The 21,044-nt window shown below is 37.3% G+C and overlaps 1 protein-coding gene, 1 long non-coding RNA gene and 1 pseudogene across 2 annotated transcripts in view; 2 read left to right on the top strand and 1 right to left on the bottom strand.

The window, feature by feature from the left end:
- Positions 1-2,810: 2,810 nt before the first annotated feature.
- On the bottom strand, positions 2,811-5,489 carry LOC118601626. The gene is made up of 2 exons (XR_004950389.1): positions 5,133-5,489; positions 2,811-3,866 (listed from the first exon to the last, which is right to left on the bottom strand). It is a non-coding gene; the product is annotated as an uncharacterized LOC118601626 (long non-coding RNA).
- The window catches only part of ATP1B3 (ATPase Na+/K+ transporting subunit beta 3), a 33,057-nt gene continuing 16,700 nt past the window's right edge, over positions 4,688-21,044 (top strand). Inside the window, exons 1-2 of the mRNA XM_016141875.2 lie at positions 4,688-4,966; positions 19,705-19,833. Coding sequence (XP_015997361.1) covers positions 4,858-4,966; positions 19,705-19,833 — 238 coding nt within the window. The 5' untranslated portion in view covers positions 4,688-4,857. The remainder of the gene's footprint in view (positions 4,967-19,704; positions 19,834-21,044) is intronic.
- Positions 14,016-14,134, top strand: LOC118601836 (annotated as a pseudogene).

The raw sequence follows: 21,044 nt of genomic DNA, 5'->3' as shown, positions 1-21,044 counted from the left end.
GATTTTTTTTTCAGAAAGGATTAGTGAGAGGTAGACTTTCTGAGTTTTTACATATCTGAACGTGTATTCATTTTATCGTTAATGCTAAATCATAGTTTGGCTGGGAATGGCATTCTGAGTCTCAGAATCCTGAAGGCAGTGCTCCAATGTCTTCTGGCACTCAGTATTGCTACTAAGAAGACTAGCCCCAATGAGATTTTTGTTCTATTGTAGTTGCCCTTTTGTTTGTTCTTCGAAAGCTTTTAGGATCTCCTCTTAGTATCTGATATACTATAAATCACGAGGTTATGATTAAGTATGAGTCTATTTTTATTTATTTTGTTTGGCACTCAGTAAGTTCTTTCAGTCTAAATTCTTTTCAACCCTAGTAAATTTTCTTCTTTTATTTCTCTCGTTATTTTCTCTCCAGAGTTTTCTTGTCTTCTTCTGGAGCTGGTAGTTGAGTCTTGTCCTTCCTGGATTGACCCCATATACTCTTTGGACATTTAAAAATATTTTTTTCCTTCTGTCATTTTGATTTACACTTTGGAAGATTCCATTGGACTTTTCTTTCAGCCCTATATTGATGTTTTTATTTTAGGAATTAATTATATTTTATATTTAATTATATTTTTTGTCTCTAATTGTGTGTGTATGTGTATATGCATAATCTTAATTTGTTTTTGTTTTATGGATACAATAGCTTATGAGGTCAGTTTTTTTTTTAATAATTCTTTTGAAAACATTAAATTTATACCTTTTTTTTTTTGTTTTTTAACTAAGTGAACCAGAAAAATGTGCATCAGGGAAATTGCCTATCCTTTACCTGCAATTTTAAAAAATGTCCTATTATGGAAAATATCAAGGGTATACAAAGTAAACAAAGTATAATGAATGCTATGCCTGTACCTGTCACTCAGCTTCAATAAATATCAACATTCTGTCAATCTTATTTCACCTATACTTCCACCCATTCCGGTAAGTTTTCATAACCAAATGACTAATTAAATAATCTTTTATTATGTGGAGCTCATCATTTGAATTTATTTTTCATTTAGTATATTATTCTGTTAGATTGTGGGTTCAGAATGAGCTGCCTCAAGATGTGTCTCAGATTACTTTGAGCTAAAGGCAGTTTTAGCTTTAGGCTCAAGAGAAATTTCAGTCCCTCCCTTTAACTATTAACTATAGGGCAGTGTAAACAGAACAAAATGTCTGTTCTTCTTCTGATCCTGCAATGACCCTTTGAAGCCCCCAAGTGCATTACCTCATCCCTAGCTCAGGATGTCTTACATACCTCAGTCTCCCTTTCTATCTCTGAACCTGTCATGCACGTGGCATCTCTCTTTCATGAATATGGTGTTCCCATACATATGTATTTATTAAATTTGGTATCTTCTCTTGCTAATCTGTCTCGTGCCTATTTGATTATTAGACCAGCCAAAAGAATCTTGGGAGTGGAGGAAAATTTGTTCCTCCCCCACAGTATCATATCATACACTTTTCATAAAACAGCTAACACAGTGGATGACAGTATTAAAAATTATAACAACAACAACAACAACAAAAATCCCTACCATTTACAAAGCACTTTCTGTGCCAGATGCTGTGTTCATTCTTTATAAAACACCAGCTCATTTAAGATGATCAATAATGCAAAGGTTTACCCTTTAATCTGCAAAGAATATAGAGATGTTGTTTGTTAAAGGATTAGTAAAAGAATTCAATATTGAAACCACATGTGGAAAAGGACATTTTCTCTGGAGTGCGTATTCACGACCATGATTCTCAGATACAATAAAATACAACACAGTGATAGTTGCTGCTTGTGGGGAAAGACTATTTCTAAAAAAATTTTAATATTTATTGTTTGAGGAACAAATAATAGCCTTTCAATGATTCAGTATCATAGTCACAACAGTTATAACACCAAGTTACAAATAAGATGCTGGTGTTAAGTAAGAACTGAAGCACTTTTTTCTGCACACATGATTCTAAAATTCAGATATAAACTAAGAGTTTTAGCAAATATCTTATTTATGTCCAAATATCTTATTAAGAGCCCAAATATCTTATTTATGTTCATAGAAAGTAGAAAATGTATTTTGCTAACTGGAGAGTAAACTTCATCAGAGGCCAACAATTGTTTCTTTCACTTGGCCTCATTCAGCTTTGTGAACTTTCCCCAGAGCTCTGTCATCATTAACTGCAGAGGTGGTACAGGAGATAATCATTTGCATTCAAGTGCTATTGTTTGATAGTTTTCTGACCATGGGCCAGTTACTTAATTGCACTAAACCTCAGTTTCTTCACTTGCAAAATTAGGGAAACATCTCCTTCTTAGGGTATTTGTGAAGATTAAGAAAGAAATTACACTAAGCAAGTAGTACAAGGCCTAAGACTTAAGTATGTATAAATGATCGTTATTATTACTGTGAGATTCATAGGTATCCTCTACTGGTAGTGCAACCAGATTTAGCAAATAGAAATACAGGATATCCAGTTAAATTTGAATTTCAGATAGAGAAGAAAAAATTTTTTAGTCTAAGTGTGTCCCAAATATTGAATGGAATATACTTATACTAAAAAACTATATGAATTCCATTGTCTATCTGAAATTTAAATTTAAGTGGGCATCCTGTATTTTATCTGGAAAAATAACTTCTCTTCTAAAAGGGAGTCTGAGGAATAGTAAAATAAACCTGCAGGGAATAAAGCTGTGATTAAATTTGGTATTAATCTGTTCTCATTTGGTAGTCCACTATCCCCCAATACACTCCGTATTTTCTCTTCCAGGTAATGTTCAGGTATCATATAACAAAAAACAAATCAAATAATTCCCATGTTTTGGAGTAGAATATAAAATTTTTTCCAAACTAAAACCTGTTAGATCTAGTTACTGTATTAAACTAGGCATGGGTTTCGAAACTACGGAATTATATTTGTATTTAAATCTTTATTTGGAAAACCACAAAGTACTAAGTATGAAAGTCATATTAATCAACACTAAAAATATACAAAGTAAAAATCTCTGACAGCATTCAATATCTTCGAAACACTATTTCATAATGCTCTTGTTTTTTTGTGTGCCAATTATTTCTCAAAGTGTGCTTATTAGCACACACACAAAATAAAGTAGATGGATTTTATACTTTATTCCAAACAGACTCTACATCTTCCCTCTTACTAAAACTAAAAAGCCCATTATTAACTAGTTGTACCAGTATTTTAGCTTTCTTCAAATTTAGTTACATTTTTCATGAAATAAAAAGTTAACTGTTTCCATTCCCAAATTGTTTCAGCCTTGCTTATGAACTAAATAAATGCATTCTTGCCTGCTAGCATGCTGATTTGCTATTTCTAATAACGATTTCATGCCAGTTTTTACAAAACTCTTCCACAAATCTTTTGATGTCACTGGCTCAAAAAAGTAACTGGATTTTGGTAATTCCCAAAGTCATAATTATAAATTTAGCTTTCCTAAGTGCAAGGGGGGAAAAAATCATTTTATAATATTATATGCTCCTATTTCTTTTCTGTTTGTGGGAGATGTGATTCCTAATTCCTGGCTTTGGATAAGCAATGAGGAAACAAGAAATGCCAGAATTTAGTTATCCATTTAGTCCTTTAAAGGATTTTCAGGCTATGTTTAAACTTCTAGATGCATCACCCCAAACAATAAGATGTGTGCTTCATATCTTCATTCATTATTTTTTATTTGCTAGTAAAACAGAGGCATTGCTTCATTTCTTTTTTTCAAACAACCGCACCTTCACTCCTAGTTTCTTCATCCTGTCGCAGCAGTCGCAGAGAACGGTACTCTTCAGCTCCATCTCGCGTAAGAAAACGTTGACTGCACCCTCAGCTGCGACCAAGGAGACCATTTACTACAGCGGAAAAAACGAAAAGCCGGGAACATTAGGCATCAACACTAAACGAAGAACTGATTTCCTGTGGATAGTCTCAGGGTCTTTTCGTTGACTGGAACCTCAGGAAAGCGTGTACTGTATATTGGCTTCATTGATAAATTCTGGAGAATAATTATACTCCACTTAATTAAAACTGGCATATTTAGTATTAAATTCCCACTGACCCGAGATTCCTGGTTAAGTCCGTCAAGAGTCAAGGACGGACATTCTCTGAGCAGCAGTATATATTACGCTGATCTAGCAGAGTATCTTTAAGTCACGTCATAGAGCCCAAAGGAGAACGCCTGGAGGCGGTTTGGGAAGCAGTTCCCGGAGAGGGAGGTTAAGTCCCCTCCAGAGGGGACGTCTTGGACAGAGTGGAGTCGTTTCTATGCTTTCCTGGTCCCGCGCCGCTGCAGGCAAAGAGCCGAAGGGACGCCGGGCCCCGGCAGCATCCTACAGAGTCCTCCTTCTGAGAAACCTGTGGGTCGGGGACGCCACCTTTTGCTTGTTACTATAAATTTGCTTCCTATTAAGCCCTCGAGATTTTTTAAGTTGCTCGGTGTAGTTTTTGCTTCTTCAGGCCAGTGTGGGAGGAGGCCAGAGTACAAGCGAGCCCAGCGGGGAATCGCGGGGCGGGGCGGGGCGGAGCCGTGGGCGGGGCCGGGGCCGTGGGTGGGGCCGGGGCCGCGGGCTTGAGGCTGTGGCGGCGGCGGCGGCGGCGGCGCGGGCGAGCGGCGCGGGGATTGGCTGCAGCTGACGGAGACGTCAGGCTCCGCGGCCCCAGCGGCAGCCTGGCTCCGCGCGGCGCAGTCCGCTTGAGTACGCGCGGCAGTGAGGAGGTCTACTCGGCCGTCCCACCTTCTGCCGCCGTCGCTGGGCTGCGCCGCTTGAGCCGGGACGCGCCTCCGCGTTCCCTGCCGCTTCCACTCTTGCGGCCGCCGCTCCCCTTGCCGTCGGCGCACACACCATGACGAAGAAAGACAAGAAGTCCTTCAACCAGAGCCTGGCCGAGTGGAAGCTCTTCATCTACAACCCGAACACCGGAGAGTTCTTGGGGCGCACCGCCAAGAGCTGGGGTGAGCGGGCGGCGGTTGGGCGCCTGGGGCCGGCCGCAGTCCGGGGGGCGCCGGGCGGGGTCGAGTAGGAAAGGAAAAGTGGGAGGTGGCTCCCTGTGCGGGGGCCCCAGGAGCGGCCACTACTCCGCCACCCGCAGCGGTTTTCTTTTTCGGCCTCCAGACTAACCTGGGCGGCGACAGAGGCGACGGAGCGCGGCCCCATTCATTTCTCGCGGGGCGGAAGGCGGTCGCTTTCGGCCAAAGCAGCGGGGCCCGCGGGCAGCCCCGGCCCAGCCGCGCGGGTTTCTTCCTCCCTGCCGGGAGCCGGGCGGCACGGGGCGCACGTGCTGCCCGGGCCTCCCGCCCGGAGCGGCGCCGGAAGCCGGAGACCCTTTCCCGGAGCCGAGCCCCTAGTGTACGGGAGCCAAGCGCCCGGGCCTCCTTTGTACGGAGCGCGTCGGCGGGGAGAGGCCTTAGCGGCGCCGCCGAGCGGTTCAGAGAAGCCAGACCCTGCCCCACGCCCCGGGAGAGGAAATTTCCACTCCCTCCGCTATCTTGTGACTCGTCCACGCTGCCACCCAACAGGTCGGAAGAGTGCGAGTGAGTGTTAAGTGTGTGGGTTGCATGAATGCCGCGGTGAGTTAATCACAAGTGCGTAGTCCACGAAAATGCGCTTGGATTTGGACAGTGAAAAGACCCTTAAAGCTTGGTTCCTTCCTAATTCCTTTTTAATTACAGAGGTTTCGTCCTTAGAAGTTTGCTTCTTTGGGGGAAAGTAAATCCTATTTGAATGTCACAATGTTTTTCTGCACCTTCAGTACGCGTGATGGCTGTATCAGTTTTTCTGTGCATGAGTTCTTTGTTTTAGCGAAATATTTAAACCATTCACCAGTGTAGTGCTGTTTTTCAAAAATATTAGTGTCTGAATAAGGACTAGTGCTCGCTTTTTTTTTTTTTTTTGCCTTTATACTTAAACTAATTTTGCTCCTTTTTGTTGGCCTTTTGAAAACTTTTTTGTTAGTAGGTCTTGACAGACCTTTTTTTTCTAGGTGAGAATAAATTTCTAGATTTGAGAAGTAATTGGACACATTTTTAAAAGAAGCATGAAGAAAGTAAATTAGCTATGAGTTAGAAAATAAGCTTACTGCTGCCTGAAATCGGTTCCTCCAGAGTGGATGGAAAGGTGGCTTAAGCCCTATCACAAGCTGAAAGAAAAAAATGAGGGCTGTAGAAGTTGTGATTTTGCTTTGCTTAAAATTACATATTCCACAAAGCCAAGAAAAGAACCCAGTTCTCCTTTAATCCTAGTCCAGGGGTTGTATTATTTTACAGATGCCTTGCCTAACTGCATGGTAATCACTCACGATTTTTATTTAAATGGCTGTCTTTTGGGAACCCACTGTTGTTGATGAGGAAATACATCTTGCATCCGGAATTAAATGGGGGAAATTTGTGAACAATTATTATTGTTTCTGGAGTGTATTAACTTACACTGAAGGAATTTCTGCGTGGTAAAGATGGATTAATTTTTGTAGACTAACTTCCTTCCTTTCTCCTTTCCTCAATGCATTCTCATTTCCAGAAATTAGTATCTTCACTTTGTGAATGAGATTTCTTACTGCAGATAGTGCTCCCTCTCTAATCTAAACTTTGTATTACGATATAGGGTTAGAGATTTGTTTTGATATGTGCATTTAAATAGATAATGTGTGCACAAACTATCAAAGCATAGGGCATTCTATAAGGGCAGTAGAAGTAGTACAAGTAAAGTTGGCAGGATTAAGGCAAGACCTTTTTTCCAAATTGAAAATGCAGTATTATTCTTATCAACAAATAGATTTCTATGTTTATCATAATAATAGTAAGCCAACACAGAATGACATAAATAGGTAAAAATTATCTATATTATCCAGTTATCCCAAAGTAAGGGCATCCCTCCTTGGGCATTTGGGCATTCAGTTCACTAGGCCGTGTACTCGAGAGCATGGGGTTCTTCTTGGAAAAAGGGGTATCTGGTTCTAATTTTCAGAAAAGAACTTTATAGGCCAGCTGCCTGATCTCATCATTCCAGAGAATGCCCATTATTAGTATTTTGGTATGTATCTAGAGAGACTTAAGAAATGTGTGTAACATTTTTCTTTTTTACAAAAAGAAATCTACAGTAGGTGTTTTATAATCTTTTGAGTATATCGTGGTCATCTTCCCATGTTAATAAAGATCTGTATCACCATTTTTACTAGACGACTAGTGTTCCATTATATAGTTAGATGTATTGTGACTTTTTTTTTTTAACAAACAAGTTTATTAATGTGTTTCATGTATGCATGGGAGATACCAAGGGAAAAATGAGTAACTCCTGGTTTAAAAAAAAAAATCAGTACCGTATTGTAGGTACTGGTCCCTCCTCCCATTTTTTACAAATTTATTTCCTTGAGATATGTTGCTAATGGTGGAATTTGTAGGTCAAGTATTATATATGTAACTTTTACATTTTGAAAACATGTTAAGCTTTTCTTAAGAAAAAGCTCATTTGTGCAATTTTTTCCCCTAGTTTTTAAATTTAATGTAAGTGGTGATGGAGGAGTATTTACATACTTTTTAGATCTTGGTAAGTTGCTGGGTCTGCTGCTGTGTAGAAAAGGCCTTCTCTACCCCAAGGATATTCTAAAGACATTCTTTTAATATATTCAAGTCTTTAGTACATTTGACCTATATAATCTGAGGTTCCTCTCCAAATTCATTAGACATTAAAAGTTCGTATATTTAAAAAGCATTTTTGCCACTTATATTTGGGATAAAGTGAAAATACTGCATGTCACATCACATTGCCTTATTTAAAACAGCTATATATAAAGATTTTGAGTAGCCACTTAGTATCTGTATATCTTACATTTGGTTACAGCAGTTTAAAATGCTAAAATAGATATAATCACCTCATTTGATTTTCACAACAACCTTCTAAAGCACACTAGATAGATGATCAAAGTATACCTAGAGCTGGTTTCTTAAGCAGAACAGTAAGGGCACATCAGGAATACATAGTTGCCGTTTATGAAAATAGGACAAAGAAATTTTAGCACTATGTGGCTGATACTATGAATATTAAGCCTAAATGCATTAAATACAGTAAGAGTGAAAGTAGTGAAAGATAGCTTAGAGATCATCAGTGTTATTTAAAATGTAGGTAGTAGTGGACCATGTGTTGAAATTCACATTTAAAAAAATAATGAAATAGAATAGAAATAACATTAAAGTTTATTCTACCTAATAATTTTATTATATGGAAAAATATTTCATGAAACTTCTGTATTTTGTATTTACAGATATCCCAATGTTAAATTTATTTCTTACTGTGGCTCAGAGTCAAAAAAGCTTAAAAACCACTAGCCTAGCCCTGTGCCTTCATTTCATAGGTGAGAAAATTTAACCCACATATCTGACTTGTCAAAATTCACTCATTTGGTGACAATCCTTGGGCCTTTAGACACTCTCCAAGGCCAGAGCTTTTAAAAAAATTGTGACATGACATGATATCTGCTTGTGGGCTTCTTTAGAGTTCATTAGCTTAAGGTTATCTGTCAGTGGGTGCTTGATATTAATATTAACTTAAAACTTGAGTTAACTGATTGCAAGCAGAGTAAGGATTCTGAACTGAAACTGTTAACACTTAAATTTTGTTCCTGGGCCTTTTCTTTTACTATATAGGTCCATGAAGTACCATTTTCTCAGTCACCTGCTCCCATTGTTGGTCGTGCCTCAGTAAATGCTCGGCTTTGGAGATCAGACACTGTCCCTTCTTGGGAGTCTTGACTGTAAGGGAGAGAGCAAGTGTGTTTATTTTCCCAGTATCACATACTTTTGTGAGGTGTTGTTCTTTGTCCTGTGGAGTGTGACATACCAAACTTTACAAAACCATGAAGCATTGGAAAAGTAACAGGACTTGCCTTACCTTATGTGCAGAGTATACATGAAAGGTCAGTTCTGGGTGAGTGTGGCAGAGACAGCAGCAGAGGCGTACTGAGCCATCCATCATCTAGCTGGAGACAGTACTTCCTGGACCTGGTATGGGAGGGGGAGGGGGAGGGGCGGAGCAAGGGCTAAGTTTATGTGTTGTGTTCCCCACATCACTATAATTACCGTGGTATGTGCTTTACTGTTATTAAAGAGCAAGCTCCCCTCACCCTTGAAATAATTCTTTGAAATGAAATTAATTTTTAATTTATATCTATAGAATTAGATTAGCTATATTAAAAGAATTTTAAAACCCTCATATCTTTAATAACTTTTCCATGATTTATCATTATGTTTGATTAAGAACCAGTCATTTAACATGATCGCATAATAGGAAAATTACATTTAACTTTGAAAGATGCATTTATTATTTTCTAATTAATGCATATATTATGTTGATTTTTGAAGTAGAATAACCTCTCAACATTTTAACAGTCTCTTTCTTATGTGTAAATAAAAAATTTTAAATGTATAAGTAAAATTTTAAAATGTATAGTTAGATACCTGGTTTTATCACTTAATATTTGAGGGCAATGGTTTTTATTCCTCTGCCACCTACTTAGTTTGATGTGTTAGGAGTGTCCTTGGCCCTCTCCATCACCTCTGTGGGGACTGTCCAAACTTTCTGCTAGAACTTATGTATTCTGGTGGCTTTAGCTACTTCCTCTATGTTAGGACTTCCAAATCTGCATCTCTAGTCGTAATGCATGTATATATAATAACCAACTGCCTGTCAGAAATCTTCATTCGGCTGTTGCATAAATACCTCTTCATGTAAATTTCCATTGTCCTCAGGGGCTCCTTAGCATGAAATACAAACTATAAATCTCACTGGCTTGTTTCTCTCCTGCCATCTCTATCATTCCACATCCTTCTCTCCTACCCCTCTGAGCCTATTTCCTAGCTTCTGAACCTCTTTGCTTCACCTTGGCATGGCTACTCACGTGTCAGCTTTGACAGCCTGATCTCTGATAAACATCTTTGAACCTGACATGCCTTAAGACTTGGTCAGGTGCTCCTCTGTATCCCATAATACCATTTTCTAATATAGCATTTATGACTTTATTTAGTATTGTTTTCCATTTATTAGACTATAGGCTTGTTACTCGCTTCTTTCTCAGCTTTGGTTCCCTAACACCTAGCCTGTTGCATGAATGAGCACTTATGAAATGTTCTCATGAAATTTAACCTTCTGCAATATTGTTTTTTAAGGTCTTTGATGGCATTGGTGTATCAGTATAAGGGTCCCTCCAAGATTTGGGCATTCTACTACCCCCTGCTACATTTTTTCTTTTTTTTTTTCTTTTTTTGGCTATAGCATCGATGGGTTTTTATAGAAGGACATTGCTCTGAAGAAGCTTCCACTTAACTTTCTTGTTGGAGACTTAGCTGAGTTTGTGACCTGGGTCATGCATCTGGTTTGGATGACAGAACCAGGGTTATTATTCAGGTCTCCGCATTATTCTGCTTTATTGCTCTTTTTGAGCTTTTTTTTTTTTCCCCTAAGCTTACCTGCTCTCAGATTTAATGAGGGCTTATTTGATAGTGTCATCCTCTCCCCTAGAGGGTGCTATTACTAATATTTCTGAAAAGAATTATCTAACCCACTGTCTTTGGCCTTGCTTTCTCTTTATCATCTTCCTTTGCAATCTCAAAGCAATTGCAAAGATCACTCACAGATTTTACTTCTTGGTTAACTCTCTCTCAGATTCTAGGTGCTTTATGCATATCCCATAAACCTGAAAGAGTAAGGCTTAAATAATTCCAGTATCTTATATATCAATTGGGGCTCTTTCCCCTTCCTCCACTGAAGTCTCAGTTGTTCCTTTATTTGTGATTTTTGAAAATAACGTCTCTATTCTTTTTGTTATCTGGTCTCAAAATCTGGAGTTGTACCAGTTCCATATCTCTTGAATCTGATTGTGACCCTCACTCTCATTACCACTACTACAATCAATTCAGGAATTAATTTTCTCTGACCTACTTCCCCTGCAACCCCCACCCCCCAGAATCTTGTGAAAGCACACATTCAGGGAGCCTGAGATGCTCATTTTTCCCAGCTTTATAATGCTAACTACCTTTTTGTAATTTCTTAGCCCTTAACACTCCTATCAAACTGTCCCTTTATCGAGATCTGGTCATGCCTTTTCTTATAAATTCTCTGATTAAAAATCCTAAAGCATCGGATAAAGAGCTTTTGCAACTTTTTCGAAGTTGTTTCAAGTTCACATAGACCATTGGCTTTCCAGCTTTTGTCTGCCGCTTTTTAAAAAATATAGTGTCCTTGACTCTAGGATAAAGTGGGCTCTTATCTCCTGACACATCTCCAGAAAGATCCAAGGAATCTGTTGGAATCATTATGACCTAAACCAGTGTAACCTCACTGCTTGCTATTGGGTTATATCCAAGTCTGCAGCTTCGATCATGCTGTTCCCCATTCCCCAAAACTGGATCCCCACTACCTTCAGAAAGTTTAAATAAGTTCCAGACAGCCTGGCATTCCAAGCCTAGTGCATATTGGCTTGAAACTAAGTTTCCAACCTTATGACCTGTCATTTCCCACCTTCCCATACATCTTATGTCTTAACCAAATGGGTGTATATGATGCTCCTTGGTCTGGAATGCCGTACACAGTTCCCTCTCTCATGCCCTTCATTCTCTGCATTATAAATTATTCCCTACTCACAGACCTTACTTGAGTGCCAGCTCTGCCTTAAGCTTTCTCCAAATATGTCCAGGTGAAAATAATACCATATTTATCTCCCATAACACCTAGAACTTTGTATCCTGGATTAAAGCTTATATATATAGTGCTCCTTTTAACCAAATGTTCTCAGAGAGCAGGGTTTTCATCTGCATTTTATATCTGTACCACAGCGAGCACATAGTAAGCACTTTTTTTTTTTTTGAGGGAGGGGGCTGAACATTTTGTCATTTAATTAGTTTCAGCTTGTGAGTCACCTATTCCTTGGGTTAAAGTTGAGAGTATTGTAGGTTAATCAGTGTAGCTCCATGTTGAAAGTTTTATTTGTGGAGATACTTACACATGAAGGCATAATTCTTAGCTCACTGTTATTCTAGTCAATTAAACTTCTAATTCATTTTGAAGTTTCCAGATAGGATATCATAGTAAAAATGTTAGCATTTTTTTTTTTTTAGTGAATCTTAGAAGTACACAAATATACTAAGATTACCCAATTGGGACTCAGCATTTAAACCTAGATTCTAGTTTCACATCTCCATCTCTAAGAGAAAAATTGTATAAGGTAGTTTCAAATGTCAATTTGAAATGAAAAACAAAGCCTATATAAATGCTCTGAATAGGAAGTGGCAAACTTTTTCTTTAAAGAACCAGATAATAGTTTAGGCTTTGTCAGCCATACTGTGCCTATGGCAATGACTCAACTCTGCTATTGTAGCTTGAAAGTGGTCACAGACAATACATAAACTAATGGGCCTGGCTCTTTCTCAATATTTTATTGACAAAAAACAGGAAGCAGCCATGGTTTGCCGACCTCAACTTTGGAATTTAAGAGTTAGTAGTCTAGGCTGACCCAAGAAACCTGAAATGTTCTTAAATGGAATGTGGACTCTTGGCTTTGTTCTTTTCGTATAACAAAAGTAATACCATTGTTTGAAATTTTACAATACGGATGTGAATAATCAGTAAGTCTTCAGTCATCCTCAGCTTCTTCCCTAGGTAACCACTGTTAACTGTAATACTTCTTAAAACAAAATACTTGGTATATCCACTTTGGATAAAGGTTCAGCATTTTCATATAAAAGTAAATATATCCCTAGACCATGACCTAGTAGTTCTTCTAGGTGTTTACTCAAGAGAAATGAAAACATATGTCCACAAAAATACTTGTACAAGAATATTCATAGTAGCTCCACACTGGAATCAGCCCAGGTGCCCATCATCAGGAAGCTGGACAATCTGGTATGTCCACACAATGGAATACCACTCAACAGTAAAAAAATAAAAATAAAAAAAGAACTACAGATAAATAGAACCCGGATGAATCTCACAATTAGGCTTAGTGTAAAAGAAGCTTTACCAAAGAGAATGCATACTATACGATTTCACTTATATGAAATTCTAAAACAAGAGAACTTAGGCATGCTAGAAAAAAGCCCAGAATGGTGTTTGCCTCTAGAATAGTGGGCGTGGGGATTGACCGGGGAGGGGCATGAGAGAACTTTGTAGGATGATGCCAGTGTTTTGTATGTTGGTGGGGGAAGGATCATAGGAGGAGAATGTGTTTGTCAGAAGCCATCTGTTAGTACATTGGAGATTTGTGTATTTCAACGAATGTAATTTTTACATCAATTTTAATTAATATGTGTGCTAAAGTGTTTAGGAGTGAAGCGTACTGACATCTGCAACTTGAAATGCATAAAAAAAATAGATAAATGGTGACTAGGACTAGATATGAGATAAATAGAATAGAATATTAACTGTAGACTCTAGGTGGGTTTGGGTTTATATTTAAATCTTCTATGTATTAGTAAATATTCCTAACTGAATCTTGGAGAAAAAAGAATACACGAATACATTCATATGTTTCTCTTGACTGCCTTTCACCAGTCATGGAGTCTTTCCTGCAGATAACGATTATCAGTTTTCCTACCAGTCTTTTTCCACTGTATTTATTTATGTCTGTATATGGAATATGAGAGAATAAGTAATTTTCCACTTTTACATGAGTAATAGGAATATATATATGTTCTACAACTTTTTTTTCTTCACTTATTATGTTTTGGCTATGTTTGTCAGTAAAAAAAAAAATGATTCCTTTGAATCATGGCATAATTTTTCAGAGAGTAGAGTATATATCCAAGATACATATATTTCTTTGTGATGAATATTTAGATTGCTTCTAGTTTTCCTCTTAAGAATTGCTGCAGTGTGTGTGTGCATAACTGTTTATTTGGGGTAGATACTGAGAAATGGAATCTCTAGTTTATAGTATATACTTATTTTTATTAATAGTGTCCTCTAAAAAAGCTGTACCAATTAATACTCTCACCAGCAGTGGATAAAAGAACCTGTTTCATCTATGGCCATGCCACTCTGAGCAAGCCCAATCCTGTCTGATCTTGGAAGCTAAGCAGGGTCAGACCTGGTTAGTACTTGGATGGGAGACCACCTAGGATGACCAGGTGCTGTAGGCATAAAAAAATAAAAAATAAGGGATTGTAAGCTGACAAGGTCCTTGCATTCTGTAAGGTCAATCAAGGGTAGCCTTGCCTAAAAGAAAAAAAATAATTAAAATTAAAATACTACTACTACTACTACTAATAAAAGCACCTGTTTCCCGTCAACTTTCTGAGTATTGGCCATTATCACTCTTTAAAAATTTCTCCAGTTTTATGGGATGCTGGTATCTGATTGATTTAAGTTGGTATTTCTTTGATAATTGCAACTGAGTGTATTTTTATGTTTACTCAGTTTTCATTTCTTTTCAGTCACTTGCTCATCTTTTTGCTCTCGTCTCTTAACTCTTATTTTTAAAATTGTACTTGTTTTAAATTAACCTCACAAATTTAACAGTCTTTTATGAGCTGTTCTAATCACATATCCCAAAATATATTGAATAATCCATCATTTCCTCACTGATTTGAATTGCCAACTTTGTTTCATGCAGAACTTCATGTTAACAGGATTCTTTCTTGGATATTCTTTTGTTGATCTGAATTTCCAGACCTGTGTCATTATCACACTACAGTATGTAAGCTCTGTCTAACTGTTTATAAAATAAAATAAATAAGTAAATGTTGTGTGAGTACTCCGTCCACTTTTGGTCTCTGGATAGTGCTAGCTGTGGATTTTCCTTTGTTCTGCTCTGACTACATTATTTAAATTCTGGATATTTCAGGGTTTTTGTCTGTTTTGATCCAAAGATTATTTAGAAGTTTATTTTCTGAATTTTTATTTTAATTTATAATATATTTACTTTGATTTCAGAGAACATGGCCTTGTTTTTTTTGTTTGTTTTTTGTTTTTTATTTCTGTTTTTGTATTTTGTAATTTAAGTCTGGAACTCTTGAGTGTTTAAATTTAAGCACTGTGGTATATATCATTTTGACGTTACTTTTTTCTACCTAGGGTTTGTGAGATATAGTTCATTCTTTTTAAACTACTATTTATAGTTTTCCACCATATATTGTATTTTATTTATCCCTTGCTTTGTTTGAGAATATTTGAGTTGTAAGCAGTTTTTTGCTATTGCTCTTTAATTTTTTTGTATCGCATGACCAGTTCTTTCAGGTAGGATTTGAAGGTGGTAATTCTGAGTCCTAGTTGATTGATCTTTTAGTTCACAGTCATTTTTTCTCAACTTGGAATATATTTTTTCATTTTTGGCTAATGAGTTATCTAATATTGGTCATATTTCTCTGCCTTAGGTAACCTATTTTATCTTTTTAGACTCTTTAAGAAATTTTCTCTTTATTTTTGGTGTTCCGAAATTTCACCTTTGTGTCTAGGTAGAGGATGTTTTCTAAAATTTTTCAGTCTTTGCCAACCTAGATACAAAATTTGTTATTTCTTTGAGCATTTGCCCCTCTCAGATCTTTTCTGGTGGAATTATTAGATTCGTTGATATTCTAATTTTGTCCCCCTTTGTCTCAACAATTTCCATAGATACATTCCCTGTCTTTTTGCTTAGTATTGTAGAATACCTTGGCTTGATCTTTCAGCTAATTTTTTTCTTTTAGTTTGGTCAGTTCTCTAGGTTAGCTCTTTTAAGTTTTTGTGCTTTTTCAACAAATTTTTTTGAGGTATAATTGACATACAGTACAACTTGAGTTTTGACATATACTCACATATGTATATGTACATATACATATACTGTACTCATGAAACTCACTGAGATTGAGATAATGAATACATTCATCACCCAGAAAATTTCCTCTTGTCACTGTGTAATTCATCCTTCTCTCTTTCTATCTCTCTAGTCTCCAGGCAAAAATAGATCTGCTTTTTGACACTTTAGTTTGTGCTTTCTTAAATTTTAAATCATTCAGCATAATTATTTTGAGAAATAGTTCATAGATAGTATTCAGTTGTATGGATATAGAAGAATTTATTCATCTGTGATGTGCATTTGGGTTGTTTGCAGTTTTTAGTTGTTACAAATAAAGCATTTGAGTATTCATATATCTGTTCCTCTGCTTTCATTTTTCTTGATCAGATATCTGTCAGAATTTATTGGCTGGATCATATTGCACATGTATGTTACTGACTTTTCAAAAAATGATTAAGCTGTTTAACAGAATGGTTTTTTATGTTTTGTTTTATTTTGTTTTGATAGGTACATTCCCACCAGGAGTGTATAAGAGTTTTAGTTGCTCCACTCCTGGGCCATCACTTGGCATAGTCAGCCTTTAAAATTTCTAGCATTCTGGTAAGCATGTAGTGGTGGCTCGTTGTGGTATTCATTTGCCCTACCTTGATGTTTAATGATGTTGAGCACCTTCTCATGAGCTTATTTTTCCAGTCCTTACAATTTGGTGAAGTTTCTGTTAAAAAAGTTTGCCCATTAAAAAAAAAAAGTGTGATGTTCTTTGTACGTTCTAGATGCATCTAAGTCCTTTGTTGGTTACATATTTTGCAAAAGAACATTTCCTAATCTTTCGTTTGCCTGTTTATTTTCTTAAGTATTTGGATTTTTTTTAATTTGACTCTTGTCCAGTCAGCTTATCTACTAAGTTTTTTATTTTGATAATCAGAACATGAAATCAAGTTTTTAAAAAACCATCCTTTTGCCTTCTCTACATTTTAGTTATATGTATGCTCTCCCCTTCCCCTGCACCCCTTGCTCTTTTTGCTGTTATAACCCAGTTTTTGCTGATGTTAGTTACATTCTTGGTTGAGTTTGATACTTTATCAGATTATTTTTTTTCTCAAATATTTGGTAATTATTGATTCTGCAGTTAGACTTCCCTGTCACAGCATTAGGGATGCAGGTAGCATATGTAGCCAAGAGTTTGTCTAGGTGTGGAGAGACTCTACTCCTTTAGGTTTTCACCAACCCATCCAGGACATTGCCCACTTTTTCAGCCCAAGCTCCATGCTCCCTACTCCCACTTCAGAATAGATGCTACTGTTAGTAGTTGCTTGGCACTGGGGGCATGTTTGTATGGCAGGTAGAGCAAGGTTTACTCACCTGACTGCTCCTGCTGTGGAGTCATTTGGTCATCTGGTCTTTGATCCAGAGCCTCCTCCTTTTCTCCATCTGTGGTGAGCAAACTCACTTATTTCTGGGAGGCCTTCTTCAATAAAATCCTTTTCCTTCTCCTTGCTATAGACAGTTAATTCTCTTTTTTTCCTAGCACTTGATATCTGTAACTCTTGGTTTACATATCTGACTCTTACAGTAACTGAACTCTTGCAGAGAAGGAACAAATCTACGTAAAAGTCTATCACCTCCAGTAACAGAATGCTTGAGTGATGTATTTTTTCAGAGAATGAAGGTTTTGCTTACAAAAGGTAACAACTTGCAGCTTCCTGGAAGAGCAAGCCAAGTAAGGTCCCACATTGAGTGGTACTGTTCTGGGTGTTTCTCTTGCTGGTTGGTTAATCTTGGGCAGGTTTATTTAATCTTATTTAATTTTTTTTATGCCATTAAAATTTTAATAAATATCTGAAATTTGAGTGTATATATTTTTTTATTATATAAATAGTACATGCTCATTTGTAAGAAAATTCAGTCTTTCAATAGGGGAACAAATGGTTTTAAACAAACAGTACTGGGACAATTGGATATCCACATGCAAAACAGTGAAGGTGTATCCCTTACTCATACCATATACAAAAATTAATGCAAATTGGATCAAAGATCCAAACTTAAGAGCCAAAACTATAAAATTCTTAGAAGAAAACGTAGATGCAAGTCTTTATGATTTTTGGATTAGACAATGGTGTCTTCAATATGATACCAAAAGCACTGGCAGCCAAAGAAACAAATAATGGGTAAATTGGACTTAGTCAAGATTAAGAACTTTTCTGCTATAAAGGACACTGTCATGAAAGTGAAAAGACAACCCAGAGAAAGGAGAAAATAATTGTACGTCTTATATCTGATAAGAGGCTTATATCTAGAATACGTAAAAAAAAAAAAAAAAACTCTGAAAATTCAAAAAAAAAGGACAACTAACCCAATTTAAAAATAGGCCAGATCCAAATAGACATTTAGTCAAAGAAAATACAGATGGCCAAATAAGTTCATGAAAAGATGCTCAACATCATTAGCCATGCAAATTATACCCACAGTGAGATAACCACTTTATTCCCACTAGGGTGGCTGTATAAAAAGACAGTAAGAAGTGCTGATGAGGATACGAAGACATTGGAACCCTGCTGTGGGAATGTAGAATGGTACAGCTGCTTTGGAAAACACTAGCACTTACTCAAAAGGCTAACCACATGACTTAGCAGTTCCACTCATAGATAAATGGAATGTGAACGATACCTCTATAAAAATTATTTTTAAAAACTCAAATATGCAAAGGATTTTAAAGTTGTTCATACAATTATTATTTTTTTAAATTATGCTTTCCATCTTTAAAATGTAAACAGAATGCTAATTTATATACCAAGGGAAAGTATTTTCTAGTCATAGAATTCTTTGAGAAATGACAGCCTTTCTAGTATCTGGATACCCTTAGGTAACTAGGAAGTTTGCAGGAGTAGAGCTAGTCAGATCACAGGGTCTCAGAAATGAGTGGGATGAGGCCTAATGACTCTCCTCCATGCAAATTATGTGTGCAGGTGTCGTGTGAAAAAAGAATTCATATGGTCTTTATCCCAGGTTCTTAGCTCAGAGCTTCTAAAAACCCTTGGAATTTCCTGGGTGATAAGAGTGTCTTTATTATGCAATGGAATGACTCATAGTGGGCCCCTAGATAGGTTCCATGGGGGCCTTGTACTCAGAACGACCAACCATGGAGTGATTGGAGCTAATCTGACCCCTAAGAGGAGAAGGCTGGAAATTGAGTTCAATCATGGGGCCAGTGATTTAGGCATACCTACCTAAAGAAACCCATAACAACTCTGGAGCTTAGTGGAGCTTCTAGGTTGGGGAATATATTGATGTGGTAGGTGGATGGTGTGCCCTCATTCCAGGAGGAAAGGGCATAGAAACTGCATTCTCTCTCAAACCCCATACTTCGTATGCTCTTGATAATAAGACTGTACTCTTAAGTATAGTGCTTAGTCTTTCTAGCAAACTATCAAACCTGAGGGATGGTGAGAACCTCCCAGATTGGTAGCCAGTTGGTTAGAAGTTTGGATGGCATCTGAAGTGAGAGCATTGTTGGGGAGGACTGAGCACTAAACTAGTGGAGTCTTTGCTACTTCAGGTGGTTGGTGCTAGAACTGAATTGTCAGACACCTAGTTGAGATTGGAACAGTGGCTAGACATGACCCATTTTTCTTAACCCTGGGTAGGTAACATAGGGTAAACCTTGGCCAGATTTCTTGCTGCTTAAGAGTCCGCATGAATCAAAGGTCATTTGTATGCTTTGTGGAAGCTACTTGGTGGAAGTATTAGAGGAGGGGGGGGAGGGTCACAGGATGGATGGGTGCTGCCCACTGAAATACCCCTTGCTTGGGCAAATTCACATTTTTGTGAATATGGAGATACTTGGCTATATGCATAGCAAAGCTTGGAATCCTGGTCTTGCAGTGATTGTTCGTTTGTCTAACCTGGACATGCACACAAGTTTTATTTTCTTTACAGGTTTGATCTTGCTCTTCTACCAAGTCTTTTATGGGTTCCTGGCTGCACTCTTCACATTCACAATGTGGGCTATGCTTCAGACTCTGAACGATGAGGTTCCAAAATATCGTGACCAGATTTCTAGTCCAGGTAATTATGTTACACTTATCAGGGCTTTTATATCTTCATCATAAATCTGTTTACATAGCTGATAAAAGACAAGCCGTGGGGTTAGGTAATGTGAGAGTTTTGGTTTTTGTTTGTTATTTAATATTTACATACTCATACAAAGACCTTTAATATTTATATACTGATAAAAGACCTGGCCCGATAAATCTTAAGTCCTTTGCCAGGAGTAAGCAGAAATGAATATTGAGAATTACAGTGAAGCCAAATTTGATTAATATAGATATGAATGGCTTTTGTGAATATGTGTAGCAGTTTAACTTTGTCCTGAATTAATTTACTTATGAAGTATTTCAGTTCTAGCTTAGGTTAGAGCCTTGGTCTTGTAAAATACGTGCTTCATGGTTTTAATTGCTTAGTGTAGAAGTGGTAAGAAATATTAAATAATGATACATCAATAGAGAGTAAAATGAGTATACTGTTAATATGTTTAATTCTGCCTTATTGATAATCTTAAGGAAAAAAATTCTCCAGGATATTAGAGAATAGACTGTAGCACAGAAAAAAATCTTAACTGAAACACTTATTTAAATCACATCGTTTACCTCCAAACAGGCTATGAATTGTTAGCACTGCCTTCATTATTGGACATGGCCCTAGTTTATCTTCAAGGTGCTGACAATTTTTATATAAAATAATAGTGTGCCAACTTTAGTATATATAATTCCCCAAAAAGTGAACAACTTCTCGAGACAGCTTTATAGGAGGAGTAGGATTTGGGTAGCAGGAGGTTTCTATCTGGAGCAATGGTTCTTCTTATCCAGAGATGATTTGCCCTCCAGAGGCCATTCGGCAATGTCTGGAGACATTTTTGGTTGTCACACTGGAGAGGTACTACTGTGAGTAGAAGTCAGGCCTGTAGCTAAAGAAATATCCTACAATGCACAGGACAACCCACCACACCAAAGAATTACCCAGTCCAAAATGTCAATAGTGCCAAAACAGAGGAACCCTGATCTAGATCCTTGTTCTGCATGGACTTCTGAGCCATATCAACAGCCAAACTGAACCCATTTCCCCAACTTTTTTTTCTTAGAGCAATTTGTTCTAATGGCTTTTCCTTTGTTTGCAACTAGTATTTGTCTAAATAGCATGAATAACTTTTTTAACTCTTTTAGTTTATTTGACCAACTGTCAGAGACTAGCTCCGTGCTGATTATTTCCTTGTCTCTCAT

This window comes from Rousettus aegyptiacus, unplaced genomic scaffold (assembly GCF_014176215.1).
Source record: "Rousettus aegyptiacus isolate mRouAeg1 unplaced genomic scaffold, mRouAeg1.p scaffold_m13_p_4, whole genome shotgun sequence".
In the NCBI taxonomy this organism is placed as follows: domain Eukaryota; kingdom Metazoa; phylum Chordata; class Mammalia; order Chiroptera; family Pteropodidae; genus Rousettus; species Rousettus aegyptiacus.
Note: the sequence above shows the minus strand (reverse complement) of the source record. Positions and strands in the feature narration are given on the sequence as shown.